General features: G+C 31.2%; 2 protein-coding genes across 29 annotated transcripts in view; one reads left to right on the top strand and one right to left on the bottom strand.

The window, feature by feature from the left end:
* Nucleotides 1-894: 894 nt before the first annotated feature.
* Nucleotides 895-1,736, top strand: LOC123007682. The gene is made up of 5 exons (XM_044403095.1): nt 895-970; nt 1,190-1,365; nt 1,413-1,481; nt 1,532-1,621; nt 1,668-1,736. Exons 1-5 carry the CDS (start codon nt 895-897, stop codon nt 1,734-1,736), a joined length of 480 nt encoding a protein of 159 aa, XP_044259030.1.
* Nucleotides 1,737-3,301: 1,565 nt separating this feature from the next.
* LOC123008242 (glutamate-gated chloride channel) overlaps nt 3,302-17,897 on the bottom strand; it is a 39,209-nt gene continuing 24,613 nt past the window's right edge. Inside the window, exons 3-16 of one of the 28 annotated variants that reach the window (XM_044403957.1) lie at nt 14,842-14,928; nt 14,698-14,786; nt 13,008-13,088; nt 11,129-11,193; nt 10,771-10,991; nt 10,621-10,703; nt 10,427-10,567; nt 10,066-10,134; nt 9,637-9,789; nt 9,347-9,561; nt 7,974-8,024; nt 6,481-6,534; nt 6,160-6,267; nt 3,302-5,404 (exon numbers count right to left, since the gene is read on the bottom strand). In XM_044403957.1, coding sequence (XP_044259892.1) covers nt 5,240-5,404; nt 6,160-6,267; nt 6,481-6,534; nt 7,974-8,024; nt 9,347-9,561; nt 9,637-9,789; nt 10,066-10,134; nt 10,427-10,567; nt 10,621-10,703; nt 10,771-10,991; nt 11,129-11,193; nt 13,008-13,088; nt 14,698-14,786; nt 14,842-14,918 — 1,572 coding nt within the window. In that variant the 5' untranslated portion in view covers nt 14,919-14,928 and the 3' untranslated portion in view covers nt 3,302-5,239. Of the gene's footprint in view, nt 5,405-6,159; nt 8,025-9,346; nt 9,562-9,636; nt 9,790-10,065; nt 10,138-10,426; nt 10,568-10,620; nt 10,704-10,770; nt 10,992-11,128; nt 11,194-13,007; nt 13,089-14,697; nt 14,787-14,841; nt 14,929-17,897 lie in introns of those variants that run through there. The other 27 variants (XM_044403958.1, XM_044403956.1, XR_006412936.1 and 24 more) reach the window with 27 other exon arrangements.

Raw genomic sequence — 17,897 nt, forward strand, 5'->3', positions numbered from 1 at the left:
TATCCGTCTTTCAATTATTAGACATTTGGACAAGAAGGTTGGAATTTTGTTTCTCTTCAAATACGCTAACAATACGAAACTCATGTTTTGGGTTTGTACTGCAATAAATTCGCAAAGACTTATCCAACTTATTAACGAGTTTTCGAATCCGTAGAAAATAGCGTAAATACAAACATTTGAACTTAAAAAAAATACAGCAAACGGAAAGAAAATCGATTTTTTACTGATAACATGATTACCAATCACTTCATAAATTGGCAGTCCCATATATTTCCATAATTTTATAATTGGGATCGCAAATTCAATTGCGTTTCTTGGTTTCCAAAACATAATATTGATATCTCAGTTAATTAATATTGACTCGACAATACCAACATTGACCATTAATGAAAAGTAGTTTTATATTATTAATACTTTTATACGATGTTAGGAGTATTAGAACACATTTACAAAATTGTAATAAACACAATGAATATGGTGTGGCATACGAAAAACGTATCAAATTATGAATGGCTTATTATTAAAATATGGAAGTACTCAGGACTTCCTGTTTTTAGAATCAAGCAATTACAAAATTTGGAGGATAGAGTAATTGTAAACAATAATTTTTACATTTTATTCATATTAACTTGTCTTGGAATAACAAATGTGACAATGTTTTTAATATTTTGTCAGACTAATATTGGCTCATATAAAATTAAAATGCAGATTCTTATGTTTACAGTAATTACTGTACAGAACAGTATTTTTACATTATTTTTCTATTTGAGAAGAAACGATGTAGCAAAATTACTCACTAAATTTTTAACAACAGAGAAAATGTTTTTATCATGTTTCCCCAAATTTGACTGTCTTGAAATTGGAACTAAATTGACCAAATTTATTTTTATAAAAATGTCTTATACCTTCATTATGATTGTCGTAGATTTCGTATATTTGGCTAAAGATGGACAAGATTATTTGTTTAGATGTTGTTTTTTCTCACAGTTCATATTTTTTTATGTGGCAGAAACAACTTTGATATTTTTCACTTTTCTGCTGCAAAAATTTTATACCGAATTTGGTTTTAGTGTAAAAAATGTTAGACAAAAATTAGAAAATTTTAGTTCTCTTTATTGGATGATACGTCACTTGTCTCGGGAAACAAATGGCACGTTACAATTTTTTATTTTGTTAAAATTTTCGACAGATCTTTTTTTGTTGGCAAATGATTTATTCTTCGGTATGCATTTTATTGTGGCAATAGGTTTAAGTAAAAATATATTTGGGGTTATATGCACATCCATTGTTATTGTTCTTTGGTGTGGTATTCTTCTTTATGTTAATATTACTGTTACCTATATATATGAAAAAATTTCGGAAGATGTAAGTCTTCTGAGTGTGTTTGAATAAAGAAAAAACTTATTTTGTAGGAAATATATTTAATTCATTTAATTGAAGAAAACATACTCAGTGAAGAAAATATTTTATCCTACAAATACGTAAATTTATTTTTGATTTTAAAAACACTAATAAAAATGAGTTCTTTCAGGAAGAAATTTTAAACATTAGGTCAGGATTAATGTCTCCCAATTATTCATTATATGGATTTGTACCTTTAAACTGTAAAGCGATATATGCTGTAAGTTCTAAGAAGTGTGCAAGATGAAACTCATAAAAATTTTTAGATGATATCATTGGTTGTAACTTATGTGGTTTACTTGATTCAGTTCACCCAACACACATATATTTTATAACTAACACACCTGTTTAGGGTTATTGTTCCAGTCAAAAAATAAAATAAAACAATAATATTACAGACTTTTTGTTTTATTTACTGAGTCATATACTTTATGAAATACTCAATTAAATAAAATAACTAATAATCGAATTACTCTTATTTGCTCATAGATTTAAATTGTATGAGATAGACCACATAGGTTATCATTGTTGAAATCATCTGAAAATTAAAGGTTAAAAATGGAATCAGCTTGATATTTTTTTATACCAAATGAAACGAATTTAGATTAATGTCGACAAATCCACACATTGTAAATTTAAGACGGTTAATTTGGTTATCAAGTCTAAATAAATGGATCTGAAAAACAAATTTTCAATTGTCTTCTTTACTTTCTCTAAAACGTACCTGTTTAGTAATACCAGTTTTATTATTATATTTTAACAAATTAATTAAATTATCAGTAATTTTAGTATTCTGAAACAAATATGAAATAATTTTGTTTCTAAAATAACATTAATTTTAAAGCCTACGTAGTGTAAGATGTCTTCAAAATACGAAATGGTTAAAGCAATTAAACTTAGAGCTATTAGAATCCACAAAAAATCAATTATAAAAGTCCATATAAAATCGAGAATCGTTTTATATTCGGCATTCGTAAGTTCATTATTAGATAAACCAACAATAAGAAAAATGAAATCAGCAGAAAATCGCAAAAGCATTAATTCCTGAAAAGTTTTATTAATCTCTAGTGAGAGTTTGTTTAAAGTTTTATAGAATTTTAGTAGTTCTGTTACATGTTGGCCACTCTCCAAATATTTCGTATAATTTTCCAATTGGGCATATAAAGATTTTAGAATAATTAAGAAATAAAAGAGAAACATTTCTGTGAAGAAATTACAATACCAACCCAATTTTATAGTAGAATGCGACTGAAGAGGATTTCTTATCATAATATCATTAACAGTCATTACGATCATTGAAAACAGTTTTGTAGTGTATATTGTCAACAAAGTTCTTGTCATTTTATTAAAATCATGCTCTTTTTTTCGCAGTTTATTTAACGACTGTTGCAAGGAATTGCATTTTTCTATATTAAAAAGAAATTTGTTTTTGTGTTTGTAGCAAAAAATAAGTGTCCCCATGTAGTTTATGAAGGAAGCGACCAGTCGGTACTGGGTGATATATTTTGTAAAACTGTTGCCAGTCCATTTGTCGATAATTTTAAAATAATATACATAGGCAATAATTATAATAATTACTATAACGTAATTTAATTTAGAATTAGTGTGTGTTATGGTTTTAAAATTTGATGTTTTGATTATTTTGTATGAAGGCAAACCAAAATATTTCCAAATTGATAAAATTGGTAACGTTAAGTCGTATACATCTTTGGGTGACCAAAACATTGTTATTTTTGAATTGTAATGAGAGAGAGCATTACATAATTAAATGCATTGTTTGGGGTTATTTACTTAATAATTGTATTATTGCATTACTTATAATTGTGTGTTACACCTATTCATAAATTAATGGATTGTGTTTTGTAGTTTAAGCTGCAGATCGAGGAAAATAAACAAGCGCTTGTTGCAGATGAAAATATTTATTGTATAATGTAACGAATTAGAACATACATTGTGTTTTAATTTAAAATTCGATGCATGTACATTGTAGGAAATATGTACAATAAAGTCGAGTCGATATTAACTACAAAATATTTGAGGGTTTCTTCATGTTCATAACGAGATTAAATGATCATGGTGCATTATATTAAAGGCAATCAAGCCAAAGTTGCTAACAATATTGGCTCTAACCGTACAGAATGGTAAATCTGATTATACTGATAGATGAGGTCACTTTAAAGCCGCTGTTAGCATTGTGGCAAATTGAAGAACAAATTCTCGAAGCATCATATTTCATATAAATTAAAACGATCATTTTATATGAAATACGGTGAACATTTTGAGCATGGAATTTTTTAGAATTTTTTCGAAAAAACACGACAATTAGGCTATATTTACAAAGTATTTAGAGAAAAACGGTGCAATTCTTACAAGTTTAAAACGGTGTCACATAAAATTCCATGCTGGGTCAGAAAATCAGAATTTGAACAACTTTCTCGTGGGAAAAGCGGTACAGGAATTGTCTATTTCAAGCCAAAAAGTTTGTATTTTTTAATTAATTACTTTGGACAATGTCATTGAATGAATAGTCTAGGTTTTTTTGGGTAGTTATTAGATTATTATTAAAATTGGTTCAAAGCTGTTCAGTCTGTCATCACAGTGTCTGCTCTATCGTGCATGTTGGCATGCTACGGACTATTCTAATCGATTATAATTATAAATATTATAAATTAATTATAAATACTTCGATTACAAAACACAATTTTTTGATCCTTACATTATTTACAATATACATTGAAATTCATCGAGTCGACAATAACTAAATAAATAAACTTTTGGATAAGACTAGATAAAAATAGACAACAAAACTTCAACAATTTTCTATCCCTTTATACAAAACTGAGCTTTTTGCATATAAAATCTCTTGGAATGTGAAAGAAATTCATTGAAAATGGACAACTGCCAAAGTCGATAACACACCATTAAATCTTTATTTTTAATGTCCTCACTTAACAAAACACTCAACAACCCGTCAATTACGACATATAAATAAAAAAAAATATTTTCGATTAAACTATCATTTAATGTAAGACAGCAGTGTGAAATTAAGTGGTTTAGAATGTAATCCAACTTTGTGTACAGTGGGTCAAAATTACATAACTTTCTGGACACACTGTACATGCGCTTACATCTCAGGTACGCTTTACACAAATATCAATAATCACAGAGGTGGTACGCAACACATTTAAATTGCAATTAAACTAATAATAATGCTTCGAATGGCACGAATTTTTGGTCACATTTGGTAGTAAGACACTAGTACACATAATTGCCGATTTGGTCCATAATCTTTGCGATTATTGCTAATTTTTGATTAAATTTGACCTGACTGAACCATATGGAATTAAAGGATAGTAAGTATGTGTACCAGGTTTAAACAGGAAAATAACCAAACGTGGCTTAAGTTAACGATATAAAACTATAAATCCTCGACCCATTCCGATGTAATCTTCACACGTGATGGTGCTTTTTGATGAATTAAAGTTGTTCTAGCCATGTCCTTAAACATTTACAAACAGTTCAACTAATGAGTAACAAAATTCACCGCTTCGTGTAATATCACAATATGTAATGCACAAATTGATTGAAAAAATGTGTGTGTATACATAACTTCTATTACAATTATCTGTCAAAATATCAATGATTTTCAAATATACTATGTACAGTGCTTTTGCAGCTACACGTTTTGCGAACCTTCTGTATAAATTGCAACAAATTGGTATAGTAGAAGTAGATAAATATATGTATGAAACCAACCACACTAAACCATCGTCATGGCTCTTCATTCTTCTGATCACACTGATTTTTTAAAATGCTTGATATGTACCTCGTATTATTATCACTTATGTGAGTCAGAGTGAGTGTAACTGCTGTAGTGATAGAAGAAAAATATTAGAAAAACTGCAAAGGCGGTCGGGAAAGTAATCCGAGCTATAACGTCTATAGTCTTTGCCACACGTATCGGATGGGGAGGCTCCTTTTTTCGCACCTGCAATAAACAAGACTACTCCAGGTTAGACTATTGTGGAGAGAAATCGACTACACAAAGCTCTAGTACTAGCAAGCTTTCGCAAATGCAACAGCCCTTTCATCAAACGCTCAAAAATACTTTTCCATTCTCTCAAACATTGAAGGGATTAAAAATAATCTGATGCACTTAGAGAAAACAATTTCGATTTTTGCTAAATCGTTATTAAAAAATGTAATTTAAAAGCTTTTTTGCCGGTCCTAATCAATAAATTTATTTTGTTTGGATGTGCAGAATCTACGTCGACAAATTTCTCCCTCGTTACACAACCAAAAAATCCTTGGGGTTTTCAGAGATTTCGGATAAAAGATGAAATTTAACAACGTTATCACTTCTACACTTTGTAAGAAAATACCCTTTATCAGACCATTTTATTTTATGATTGCTAGTTTGCTCTTTTACACATCGTGGTTATTCGTTTGTACTGCTTACTATCCTAATTTTTCTAAATCTAAATTTTGTGGGCTGAATACATTGTGCAGTGGTTTGTAAAATAAATACTTCTGTGAGAAATAAGTAACTATTAATTTTCATCTTGATTATCTTTTCTAAATAATGTTTGACGTAAAAAGAGTGTTTAACAAACTATTCTCGAACGCTCGAAAACTACTTTGAGGCACTAAACAGGAATCTAATCAGATTTATCGTAAAAGCGTTAAGGAAGAGCTCTGCATCTGCTATAAAGTTTCTAGTTGCGGCGACACAAAACAAGAACTTTGTGTAAATTTTACCTCTGCTGCACAGCCGTTGTTGGCCGTGTGAGTGCAAGGATTTGGTCCACAATTGGTGCAGGATACGATTTCATTCGCAACTCCAGTTGAATCCCTTTTTTTATCTCCCTAGAGAACAAGCATATTTGACACATCAATAATTCAGTTAGACTCGCTTGATTCTGATATTTATAAATATTCATACAAATACTGTACAAAAGGAAAAACATAAAACAAAATTTATCTTTTTTAATTAAATCACTTTTATACAAAAACGTAAAATAAAAATAAAGTAATTTACGGGGAATAGCGTATGTTTTGTAATTCCATCTGTAAACTTACTCTATATTGAGGACTTTCACAGAATGTGGAATAATATTCTTGTTCGGCTGTTTCCTACCAATTAAAATAAAGACAGTAATGAAATAAAACAAATCATAAATGAAATTAACAAATCTAATTTCTCACTCAAGTATTATTTATTAAATTATTTTATTTTCTATGAAAAATTATAAAACTTATAGGTACAGTCGGTTAGGGCACATTTTAATTTTTAGTTTTATATTAGTATTTTATCGTTGGTACTTTTTGTGCAGTCTATTCTAACATAACAAAGACATGCAAAGCAGTGTTTTACGTTTAACACATTGATAGTATGTTTGGATTTACTGCTTGTCTTGTAATAGAGAATGAAAGGATAAAGGAACATGAATTATGAAAAAGTGATTATGATTTTTGTCTGAATTCTTTAAAAATTACTTACCCTATTTGATAAGAAGTTTTATTTTTTACTGAAACAAATTACATAATTTCTTTCCAACATTATTGTGCCAATGAAGAATGAATAAGTATATCTAACTCATTTATTTGAGCCTAAAAGATAATTTTGGTACTAAATATACTAATATAGAGAAGATATTGTTTCCTAAAAAGCTGAAATTGAAAAAAATCAGTGATGGGTGTTTTAAATCTTTATACTTCTTTACACTTTACACAAGTTCTTTACATACGCCAACAATGTAAACAATGGTTTTAATAGCATTTATAAGGAAAGATAAACACATAAATTTGCTTAATTATTTTTTTACTTACATTTAGCGCAATGTTGATTAGTTTCTAACGAAGTCTTCTCGCTGATTTCAAAATTCGTTCTTTGCCTAGAATGGAGTATCCTGAAACTTTATTTTAAAACTAACTAACTAAAGCATTAATATTCTAATGTACAATCAGATCAAGGTCTGTAACAATACAACTACTACCTAAGTACGTATGCCGACTACTTTATCAACGGGAAACTTCAACTCAGGCTTACTCAAAAGGATAAAACTAAGTTTTTTGTTCCTTGACGTACCACACAGAAGTTTAAACTTTACAAAAACCGAAATTTATACATCTACTTTGTTTACATTGTTGTCGTTTACTTAATTGGCGAAGTTGCAAATTCCCAGCACTGAGAGAATGTGAAAGATTGGAAATAATTCTTGCTGCAGTAGCGTCGAGAAATCGCTTCCACATCAAATCAGAAATTTCTGGTTCTGTGTGGAAACCCAGCATTGCGAAGCGAAAATTAGTGTTGTTATCCACTGTTAGTGGTGTTTAGAAGAGATATATGCCATGATGGAATAGAGATAAAAAGAAAAAGAGAGAGAGAGGCCTATAGTAGAAAAAAATGTATGTTCTCGAAGCGCTGTCGTATTATCAGAGACACATACAGCCTGTCTTTAGGGCTCATCATGCGCATGAACATACCACATGCGCATGCAAGGCGGGTCTGTCGCAAGTGCACAGTGATTTAGGCTTGGAGGGGTATTTTAGCTAAAGTATCCTAGGCTTACCAAGGGACTGGCCAGAATTATGCCTATCCTGCTGAGAACAGCGGGCAGTCGCTGCAACATGACAGACCAAACAACGTACAATCTTATGAGGAGCCACTGGTATAAGCGTGGGCCATTTCTGCCCTTAATAATCAAAAAAGAAATTTAGAAATATCATGCTCGATTAGATGCCAATTCGTGTTAATTGTAGCTGGTGGTAGTCGGTTTATTTCTTACGTATTATGTTACTTTCGAAAATTTCTTCATTTCTGCACGCTGTTATAGTATTGCCTTGCATAACAACACCAAACAATGTGAAGGAAAAACTAGATACGTGTTTCGATACAAATATACCTAAAAATGTATGACAGGGGTAACAACTCCTATGCTATCTCATAGTTCTAGTTTCTTCTCCCACTTTAAGCAAAACAAATTGACGAGTTTAGCAGACTTGGTTGAAGCACAGTAACTAAATCAAAAGTGTGTCCGTTTTTACTCACCACGATGAGATTTTTTTTATCGATCTTTTAGAGGCAAATTTGCTAAAAAACCTAACATCTAACTTTTAGGAATAGCTATTATTTTTTTTCTAATCTTATTAAATTAATATGTCTGGAGTTTGAAGAAGTTAGTTTTGAATCAAACTTGCCTTCATATTGTTATGTGATAAGAGCCTTTTAAAAGCCACAGAGTAGTTAGCAACAGAAATTCAATTAACTGGTAAAGAATGAGTGTGTTGGTTGTTGAAATGTTATGAGCATGTCACATGCGATTACATAAAACATTTTCATTTCTATTTAATCGAATTCTTGCAAGTTAGTGTTATATTCAAAGCTTCTCTCCCTCTGTTTTTGGTGTGAATTGAAACCGCATTTGTAGGCAACAGCAATTGGCTTAATAAACGTCGCTACAACTTCTTTAGTTTTAATTAAAACAATCTATTATTGTGTGATATTTACTTTGGGAAATTGTATGTTGTTACATCATAAAATTTTTAGGTATATTAAAATAACAAGCATGCACTTTCTAATTATACATGCAGAATAGAAGAGAAGAAAGTAGAATGTAGAAAATTGCAAGAATATGAGTGTATTAAACAAACACTGTCACACAAACTGACACAAAAAGTGATAAACTTCCCGATGCAGTTTAAATTTTTTTAAAAGTATATACATTAATGTTGTTTTTTAATCGTAAAGAATTATTTATTCCACACTTATGATTTTCTTTACACAAATTTCGAGGAATGTATAAAATTAGACAATAAGAAAGAACGAAAACGAAACAAAATAAGAAACAACGACAATCTGGAACCACAGTTATTTTTTATGTTTCTATAAAAAAGTTTTGTCTTGATTATGGCTCAGCAGCTCTAATAAGATTATGAGACTGACCTGTATTACAGGATTTTCCCCAGGTCGATAGACGACGTTGTGAAGTGGTCGTTTTCTTCCTACGTAATTCACACATACGAATTCTAATAAGGACGCGTAAATGAAACACATGCACACACCGTCCCACACATTCATGGCAGTCAAATTCGAAACCACCGGCAACGTTGAACGGAATCCGTTTGAGGTTGTGAAAAAGTTGAGCATTGTTGTCACACCTACAACAAAAACACCACATTTATCAATATTTTCTAATTGCTCGTTGGTGGTGCGTAAATATTTTATAGTCTTACCTATCATGACACGGGCCGGTACTGCATTCCATTCCAACCAAAATGTGATGAATGATGATGTTACTAGTATAATTCCAGGTATGAATACTGTCGTGAAGTAGAACGCTCGATCCCGTGTAAATATTAGTCTAACCCCCAGGCAACTGTAGTTTCCTAAATTTTGGAATAACTGAATTAAACTGGCTGAGTTATACTTGAACATACTGCGAATGCGTTAAGTCCACAAAGATGATGAAACTTAAATTTGGATCGAAAGCGGAGTAGGTAATCAATTTAGTTTCAGCATTTTTAGTGATTACTCTCTAAACAAAAGTTAATTTTTAATACCTACTACCAGAGTTTGAGAGCGAAATTAAAGGAAAACAATGTAGCAGCTATATGCCGTGCAATAAACACGATGCACAACTCAAAGTAGATGTAAACATATACCTTTAAACTGTTTTTGACAGAGATCACAGCCATGGTGCCCATCGTCATCTGCCGGTACGTTTCCATCTTCTGCTGCAACACATACATTCTAACCAAACTACTCGTAACCAAGCCATGACCAAAGCTGCCAAGCTTATGAAAAGACTATACAATTTTTCGAAATTTAAATGAACATTCAAAAATGAATCTACATGGAGTTGTGCATGTTTGTGCTTTAACATTTCTCTAGTCAAAATTAATATAAATGTGGTGCAAATTTATGAAAATGCAGCATTCAAAGATTCAACGAATGCAAATGAGGAATTTTTATCACACCCACGATAAATGTATAGCCACGCCAGAAAGATTCGGTTTTACTCACCCCTCCAGTTATTTTTCTGGTTACATTCTGACGTTTGATTTTTAATTAAATAAGCATTGAGTGTGGCCAGACTTGAAGACTTTTTTAACACATCTTCATCATTTTTCCACACATACTTAATACTTTTCATTTCATAAGATACTGAAATGTCGCATTTCAGTAACTACAAGTTTCCTTTCTATTCCAACACTTACTACTTTCCAACGAAAACGAACATTCCGGATCGTCGAAAGGAAAAATGTTTAAGTGTCCTTGACAAGATAAAATGAGATGTCTCCTAAAATAAACACGTGCAATTTTTTCGAAAAGTGATAAGAATGAGTCAAACTCTCGATATTACATACCGCATTGAATAAAAAACCGTCCCGTTACGATATATCCGTAGGGAAAAGTGCATTGGTATCAGAGGGTCTTTGAAGTCACCGTGCATGATGAAATAGGTGTCTGGTAACCAAATATCGTTGTGATGGTGAATAGCGTTGAGGAAATCGTATCGACTTTGGTTTGAATATTTCAACCGGGGATCGAACCATTGTTGTTGCAGGAGGAACTCTACTTCGTATTTCTGTAACAGAAGTGAATAAGCAACTCGGTCTTTTCGACTGTTTCACAAAACTGCACAAGATTATCAACAAAAGAAAAAGAAAGTTAGTCACTGAAGAATAAATATCGATTACATTACCAACAAAAAGCTCCACTTACCAAACTGGACTCGTCCGGAGACGCTAAACTAAGCAATAAGACGCTAACGTCTACCTTGACGGTCTCTGAAAATAAAGCATTTTTTATAATATAGGAAGAGACGAGAAAAATAGACATACATAGAGCTATGTGCACGAATTTATATTCACCTAAGAACTAAATCTAATTTTTGAAGGTAGACGTGAAATTTAATTTTCTCAAACCCTACTCTCACAGTAATGCCGTTTCAGGGAAAATTCTAGTATTTACGTAAAACCTCTAAAGGTTTTTAGTCCTAATATTATTGGTGCTTTAGAATAATGTTAAGCAAATCATGCGTCATTCAAATGTCGGCATGCTAAACTTTGCTACCTTTTACTATTTCAGATCTGTCTCTACGAATGGCCAAATAAGCGATTTGGTAAAAACTTGTTAAAACCAGATTTGCGGTTTGAGAATGATTGTCATCTGACTATAATCTGCCACGGTTTATGAATTATCAATAACGTTTAATTAAGTGATGGTAGTTGTGTTTATAAGTTAGATATTGATCACACTGTTAATAATTAACTATTTATAGCACATGTCATACTGATTTAACAATAAACTGTTAAATTTAGATATCAAGCTATTGTTCAACATAAGAGACTTTGGCAAAATTTATAATCGATTCCATGCACAACACAAAGGATTCATGCAACAAAATAGTGCAATATTTTCCCATAGATTGATGCAATTTTGAACCCTTTTAGTCAAAAATGTAGATTAATATAAATGTTGGTTATTATATTGATTTAAGTTTTGCGGCCTTGACCTCAAAACAAACATTAAGTGGAGTGTACTATTTGTATTTAATGAAGATAATTTATTTGTCAATGGAGGAAAATGATTTAATAAGGGTAAAAATTTAATATAGTTGTTGAAACATCTGGAACACTGAGTCATATAGATTCCTTAAGTAATCTATCTAAGCTACAAAAGTGGTATTTCATATGGGGAAAAACACCAACATTCAACATCGAGAAGATGAATGCAATGCACATAAGCATTTAGAAAGGTTTTATTGAACTACAGAGTTAGGAGTAAAACTACATTGATTAAAATTTGGTTTGGTATACAGGGCATATTCCAGAGAAAACTTTTAACTGAAATTCTTTGGAACACAATAACTCATTCATTTCATGATTAGATGGGATGATCACAAAACCAAAAACGTTTCATTTCAAGATACTGACATGACATGCCATTTAAGGTGTTTATAAAATGAAGAAGACGTGCTAAACAAAATTTTGAAATGTTGTTCACAAACAATGCAGTTTTTTATGTTGGTGGAGAGTGTGAGACGTTGTCGAGAGTGTATTTCACCTAGTTCTTAGTGCTCTTGAGAGTATCAAAAGTGTCATTATAACATAATAACTTTTAACAGTTATCTAGTCGCTCTGTTGTTCTCAAGGATGTCTAGGAAATGATATGTGGCAGTTTCAAACATGATCACTAACGCAATAATATCCGATTATTCCAATTGTCTAATGGATTACTTCTTCTTTAAGAGATTGCGATAAAAATTTAGTTTGGTGCTTGGGTTGATTCCAACATTAGACGAAGGACAATCTATCCTTGGATCAGAATTAGAAAAATATTGCTGTTGCCACAACAAAAATAGCGAAATTAAATAAATAATGTATGTGGTGGTATGGATCGATGATGGATGATTTTTAATATTCATTATCTGTTGTTACCGACTCGATGATAGATCGTTGCAAGAAAAACCAACAAGCGAATACCCTGCATAACATCTCGTATAATTTGATTAGAGCTCTGTAGTTCTCAATTTAAGCAGAGGAGAAAGAAAAATAGAATTTAGTGTATTTTCTAACGGTGATAGAAACAAATAACGGACCACGCTGTTTGCTGCTTGAGATGTTGCGCATTTCAAACTCGGCATCCTCGGGTGACTGCAGGCCACAGCAGAAGTCCGCATCTGTAACAGCAACAGCCACATGACAAATGTGCGATGGGTTCGGACTTGGAAGACTGTCATTGGATCCAAACCGACTTTTTGACCCATCATAATGCAAAAGTAAAACATTTTGTAACGCAATTTGCAAACTGAAATGAATACTGATGGCTAATGGAGTAAAATGATCCCTTATTTACATTTTTGTAAATATTAGAAAATCATAAATTCTATTCCGAATAGAATGCACGATATCCTATTTTATGTGCATAATTCAAAAGCGAAATAGGTTTTTATTCTATTGATTTAAAGTCAAGTCACAAATGAATATTTTATTTGTTTCTAGTCTAGATCCATTTACCGTCTGGCAGTTCCAGCTGCTCCGATTCTTTGTTCTAGTCAGCTTTTATTGATCTATCTCTAATTGTGATCATTTTTGTTTTCTTAAAGCCACAAAGGATGTTTTTGATGAAACAAGTTTAGTTTTCAAGAAGTTTGCAATAAAATCAATATAAAACAACGAGAGCTATTTAGTTTCTTAAAAACTAACAAAATTTAGGCATTTGGATTAAACTTTTCCTCACGAACGTGCTGTGGTTGACAAAGAAAATATTTTTCAATAATTTTTCTCTTTCAACTGGTTTAGACAGTTTCCCCAACAATAATTGTACTTCTTTCTAAAATATCTTTGCGTGAATTAAGGTTGTTAAGTACAGTTTATGATTTATTACCGTAGCGCTTTTATGGTATGCTTGATTTTCATATTCTTCGAAAGCTTTAACTTTTCTCTTCACGTGATATATTAACTTGTCTTGAAATAATGCGAAAATCTTTACGAATTTTGTTTTATTATTAGAAAAGTCTTTAAAACACCTAATACATATCTATTCTTTATTGTGCTGTTGAAAGGATAGGTTCTAATTACTTTCTGTTGAAATTACCTTAAAATTTAAGCACAGTTTTTAGTATTGTGTAGGTAGTAATGTATAGGGACAATTATGGTCGTAAAACGAATAAAGTCAGCTTCAATCGAAGCCGTTGAGTGTAATTGGCTTTAATCTTTACAATTTATCAATAGTTTATTATTTCGATAAGCTCCTTATGGATCAGTAAATATTTATGTCTGTGTACGTAAATTTTGTAATCATCATTTCGTTCAAGTAGGGCATTAAAAAAGATCCACCTTAACTGTATTGAGGGAGATTTATGCCCGTAATAACATTTTTGCTAAATAAAAAAGACGTAAACTATAATCGATTTCTGATAAATTCCAACTAGAGGTGCTAGAGATAAAATAGTTTTTTTCTTTTAGTTGTAAAATCGATTCGTAAAATGCGACACGATGGCATTCCTCATCACGACTCCTATCTATGTAAATCTCTTCCAAAATGTAGGATTCCGGTTGGATTCGGGTATGGCATGTTTGAAACAATTCCGGCGGTTTCCCCCTCCTGTTACTTTAGGCAAAACAAATCGCTAAAGAAGCGAATTTTAATTATACGGGTGTAATCGCCAATAAACGAAGATAAGAGGAAGAAAGAGCAAAAATTTATTATGTTATTACGCAAGCATTAAAAGCTCTAGGTCTGAAAGTAAGCAAAAAAATCGTGCAAATGAATAATTCTGCACTTACCTTGCACCGGAGGCAGAAGCCTCTTGTCGTAGCGGGTAGCCCTTAAGAGATTATCCAGGATTTCCTTGTCGGATTTTCCGTCTTCGAAGCTAAAACAAATGATAAAAGAGGTGTTGCGGGTGCATTTTTACTTTGATTTCTTACATGTCGGACAAGGCCAGCGTTTGCCGTGTCACAAGAAGTATAGCAGCCGCGCGAACTAGCATCCAAGGCTGACCCATATTAGGACATCTGAAAAGGATAACTCAAGATTAAAAGATGAGATAAGGACGTGGTGAGAAATCCAAAGGCAATCGTTGTTGAAGTTGACAAAAGAAATTCGCACACGTGTAGCGAAACGATTTGGAGATGAGATGAGAGAGAAGTTTTGTGTTGCTATTAGCTATTAGCTGGCATTAACAAGTTTTTTGAACGTTTCTATTGTCATCTGCAATATTAAATTGTGACGTTTTTTAGGTACAATTATTTCCATTTTTTTCCTTAGGAGTTAGAGAATATATTGCGCAATTTTTTGGGTGATAACAACGGTGGGACTGGCGTTTGAGGTGAATTTCGATATCATCAACGAGGACGTGGATAGGCTTCTTAAAAAAATTATTACGACGAATACAAGGGTTTTCTCAACTCCTAGACGAGTAACCACTTTATTATAAGGTTTTTAGAGAGGCAAGAATAATAAATTTTTTCTTAGAATTCTGAGACTTCTACGATTTTTATTTTCGATAATTTATTTTTAATTTGATAAAAAAGTGGTCACTTTTTTATTTATTGTTTACATTAGTTATTATTTTTTATAAATCATTATAATTTCCATATTAAGCATTAAAAATTTATGAAATTACTTTCTGTTAAATATGAATACATGTATGTTTTAGAAAATTTGAATTTAAAACAATGACTAATTTCCGGACTTACATGATTGAAAATTACTAAATTATTATTCAGTTAGTAAAACAAATAATTTGATTAAATATTATTTTATGTTCGGTATTAAAATACAGTTACTTTTGTATGTGATATGTGACAATTTCTCACTCAAACAAATTAGTTACTCTTAAGAAGAAAACTTTTAATTTTTTTGTATTCTATTAATAAAGCTCTCTTGTCTTATCATTTTTCATGTACCCTCAAGGCTTTATAAACTCAACTTAATGAAACTTTGTAAGTGGCAATATTACTGCTCATTTTTGTTAAGTATAGTATCCTTCTGTTAGGTTTTATTAAATCGGAGAAAATTAAGTTCAGAGTTGATGCAAATAAACGGTTCAATTATACCAGTAGATTTAGGTAAGTTTTCTTTTATGCAGTAGACGTTGGGAAGTTTATTGTTTTGGGAAACTTGGTGAACAACGTAAATGAGATACATATTTTGTTAAAAAAAGAAAAAGAAATTGTTACTTTAACACTTATTACTTAGTTGTATTGTTCAAACTACGGTTTTAAGAAAATTGAGTTTTGTTCTTTAGCGTTATGTATAAATTTTTATTGGTGTGTGAGAGCAGTTTATAAAGCTCGGTTCGAAATCTCAACAGATTTACTCAAATAGCATGTATTTAACGAACGAGAGTAAACTTCAGACTTTAAATAGCTGTATAAAAGCAAAACAAATAGAACGTTCTCGGCATTTTTGTATAAAAATTTTGGACTTTATTTTTAATCGATTTCGATGATGGACAAGCAATTAATTCTGGTTGACATTTAAAAAAGCTTTATAGAGGCAGGGTTATAGGTCGAAGCTCACACATTTGTAATGACGGAATTTTAAGCTAAAAGCTACTAAACTAGACCAGACATAATTTTATAAACTTGGGGTTTATTACATAAAAGGTTAAAGTTTTTCACTGCACTGTTACAGAAACTAATAATTTAATTAATTTTCCGAAACATTCCGGTAAATTTAATTAATTTTAGAGTTACCATGTCTAGATTAGTAAATTAAATACAAATTTTTTGTACATAGTTATTTCCGACAGAATGATAAAAAAACAGAGTTTGTGTCGCTTTTCCGATTAACATTTTCGGTAATCTTCCTCCCTTCTACACTCGATAAATTCTTCTTTAAGTCATTACGTGAACAAGCTTTATTTGTTCCTAGCTAATAAAAACGGGCATTTATTTCTTTTTTTATTAAACTCGTTCCATGTTTTTAAACATATTTTATTTTGCATAAACCTTTTAGAGTGAATTTATTCAAAATTAAAAATTATGAGAGTTTTTAGATTGGATACTACCTTAACCTATAGCAGGTTTAAAGTCCCCGAGAAAGTTAAAAATAATCATGAAGCCACTAAGCTAATTGGGGCGGCATCGCATTAACCTTTCTTTACTTAATATCTGGAGTGGAAGTTGGCCGTTTCCGAAACAAACGTCGAGGTCAGGTGACGGGAAATTACTCAAACTACAAGAAACTCATCGTAGATCTTTATATCCTTTTTTTATCGATCTAGAGGATGAGTTACTAATCAAATTACTTACTAACAGGAAATTGTCGAAGTTGTCGACAAAGATAATGCAATTTTGATTGCAGTGAAGCTACTCGAAGTTATGAAACGAAACTTTGTTATGACGAAACTGTATGTGTTGATTAACAGGATAAACTTGGTCCTTGAGGAGTTTTAACTGCTTGATATTCCGGCCTGAATATGTTGGAAGATTTATGTTTCGAACGAACAGAATTAAGAAAAGTTTTTAGGGTGTCTCAAACTTGTTATGAATTGTGCTAATTTTTATTTTGAATTTAACTTTTGTGGTTTAAACTTTTACTTGACAATATAGTTAAGAATTAAGTTGGTAATCGACACTAAAAATATAACTGTTTATAAACATTTATCGAATAGAGTTAAATTATTTCATTCGTAAAAAATATGCCTACACGTAAGAAATATGAAAAGTTGGGTTGCTATAATTTAATTAAATTTGACTTTAGGGAAAATGTGGTTTTCCGGAATTTGATGTGAAATAAGTCAAATATAAGTGTCCTCTAGAGATATCTCTAGCATTTTATTATTTACGTTTTTGCAAAGAAAAAATATCAAAAGTTTTAGTAAGTTTTATTGTACTGACAAGAGTCAGTATTTTTTTTTTTTTTTGAAAAATGTATTAAGTAACTAACTTTTTCATCATTTTAAAAAGTGAAGAAAAAAAATTCGAGCAATTTGGAAACTCTTCTGAAAAAAATTGAGTACTTATTAACATGTTTT

The sequence above is a fragment of the Tribolium madens genome, unplaced genomic scaffold (genome assembly GCF_015345945.1).
Source record: "Tribolium madens isolate multiple individuals breed KSU strain unplaced genomic scaffold, Tmad_KSU_1.1 Scaffold_3;HRSCAF=73;Tcas5.2_LG2, whole genome shotgun sequence".
NCBI lineage: Eukaryota > Metazoa > Arthropoda > Insecta > Coleoptera > Tenebrionidae > Tribolium > Tribolium madens.

What these genes read in the sequence shown, in the direction of transcription:
- LOC123007682 (XM_044403095.1), top strand. Translation starts at nt 895, where the DNA reads ATGTCTTATACCTTCATTATGATTGTCGTAGATTTCGTATATTTGGCT. An exon ending in ACAAGATTATTTGTTTAGAT is followed by an intron (nt 971 to 1,189) that starts GTTGTTTTTTCT and finishes AATTTTCGACAG; the next exon opens with ATCTTTTTTTGTTGGCAAAT. An exon ending in ACTGTAAAGCGATATATGCT is followed by an intron (nt 1,622 to 1,667) that starts GTAAGTTCTAAG and finishes AAAAATTTTTAG; the next exon opens with ATGATATCATTGGTTGTAAC.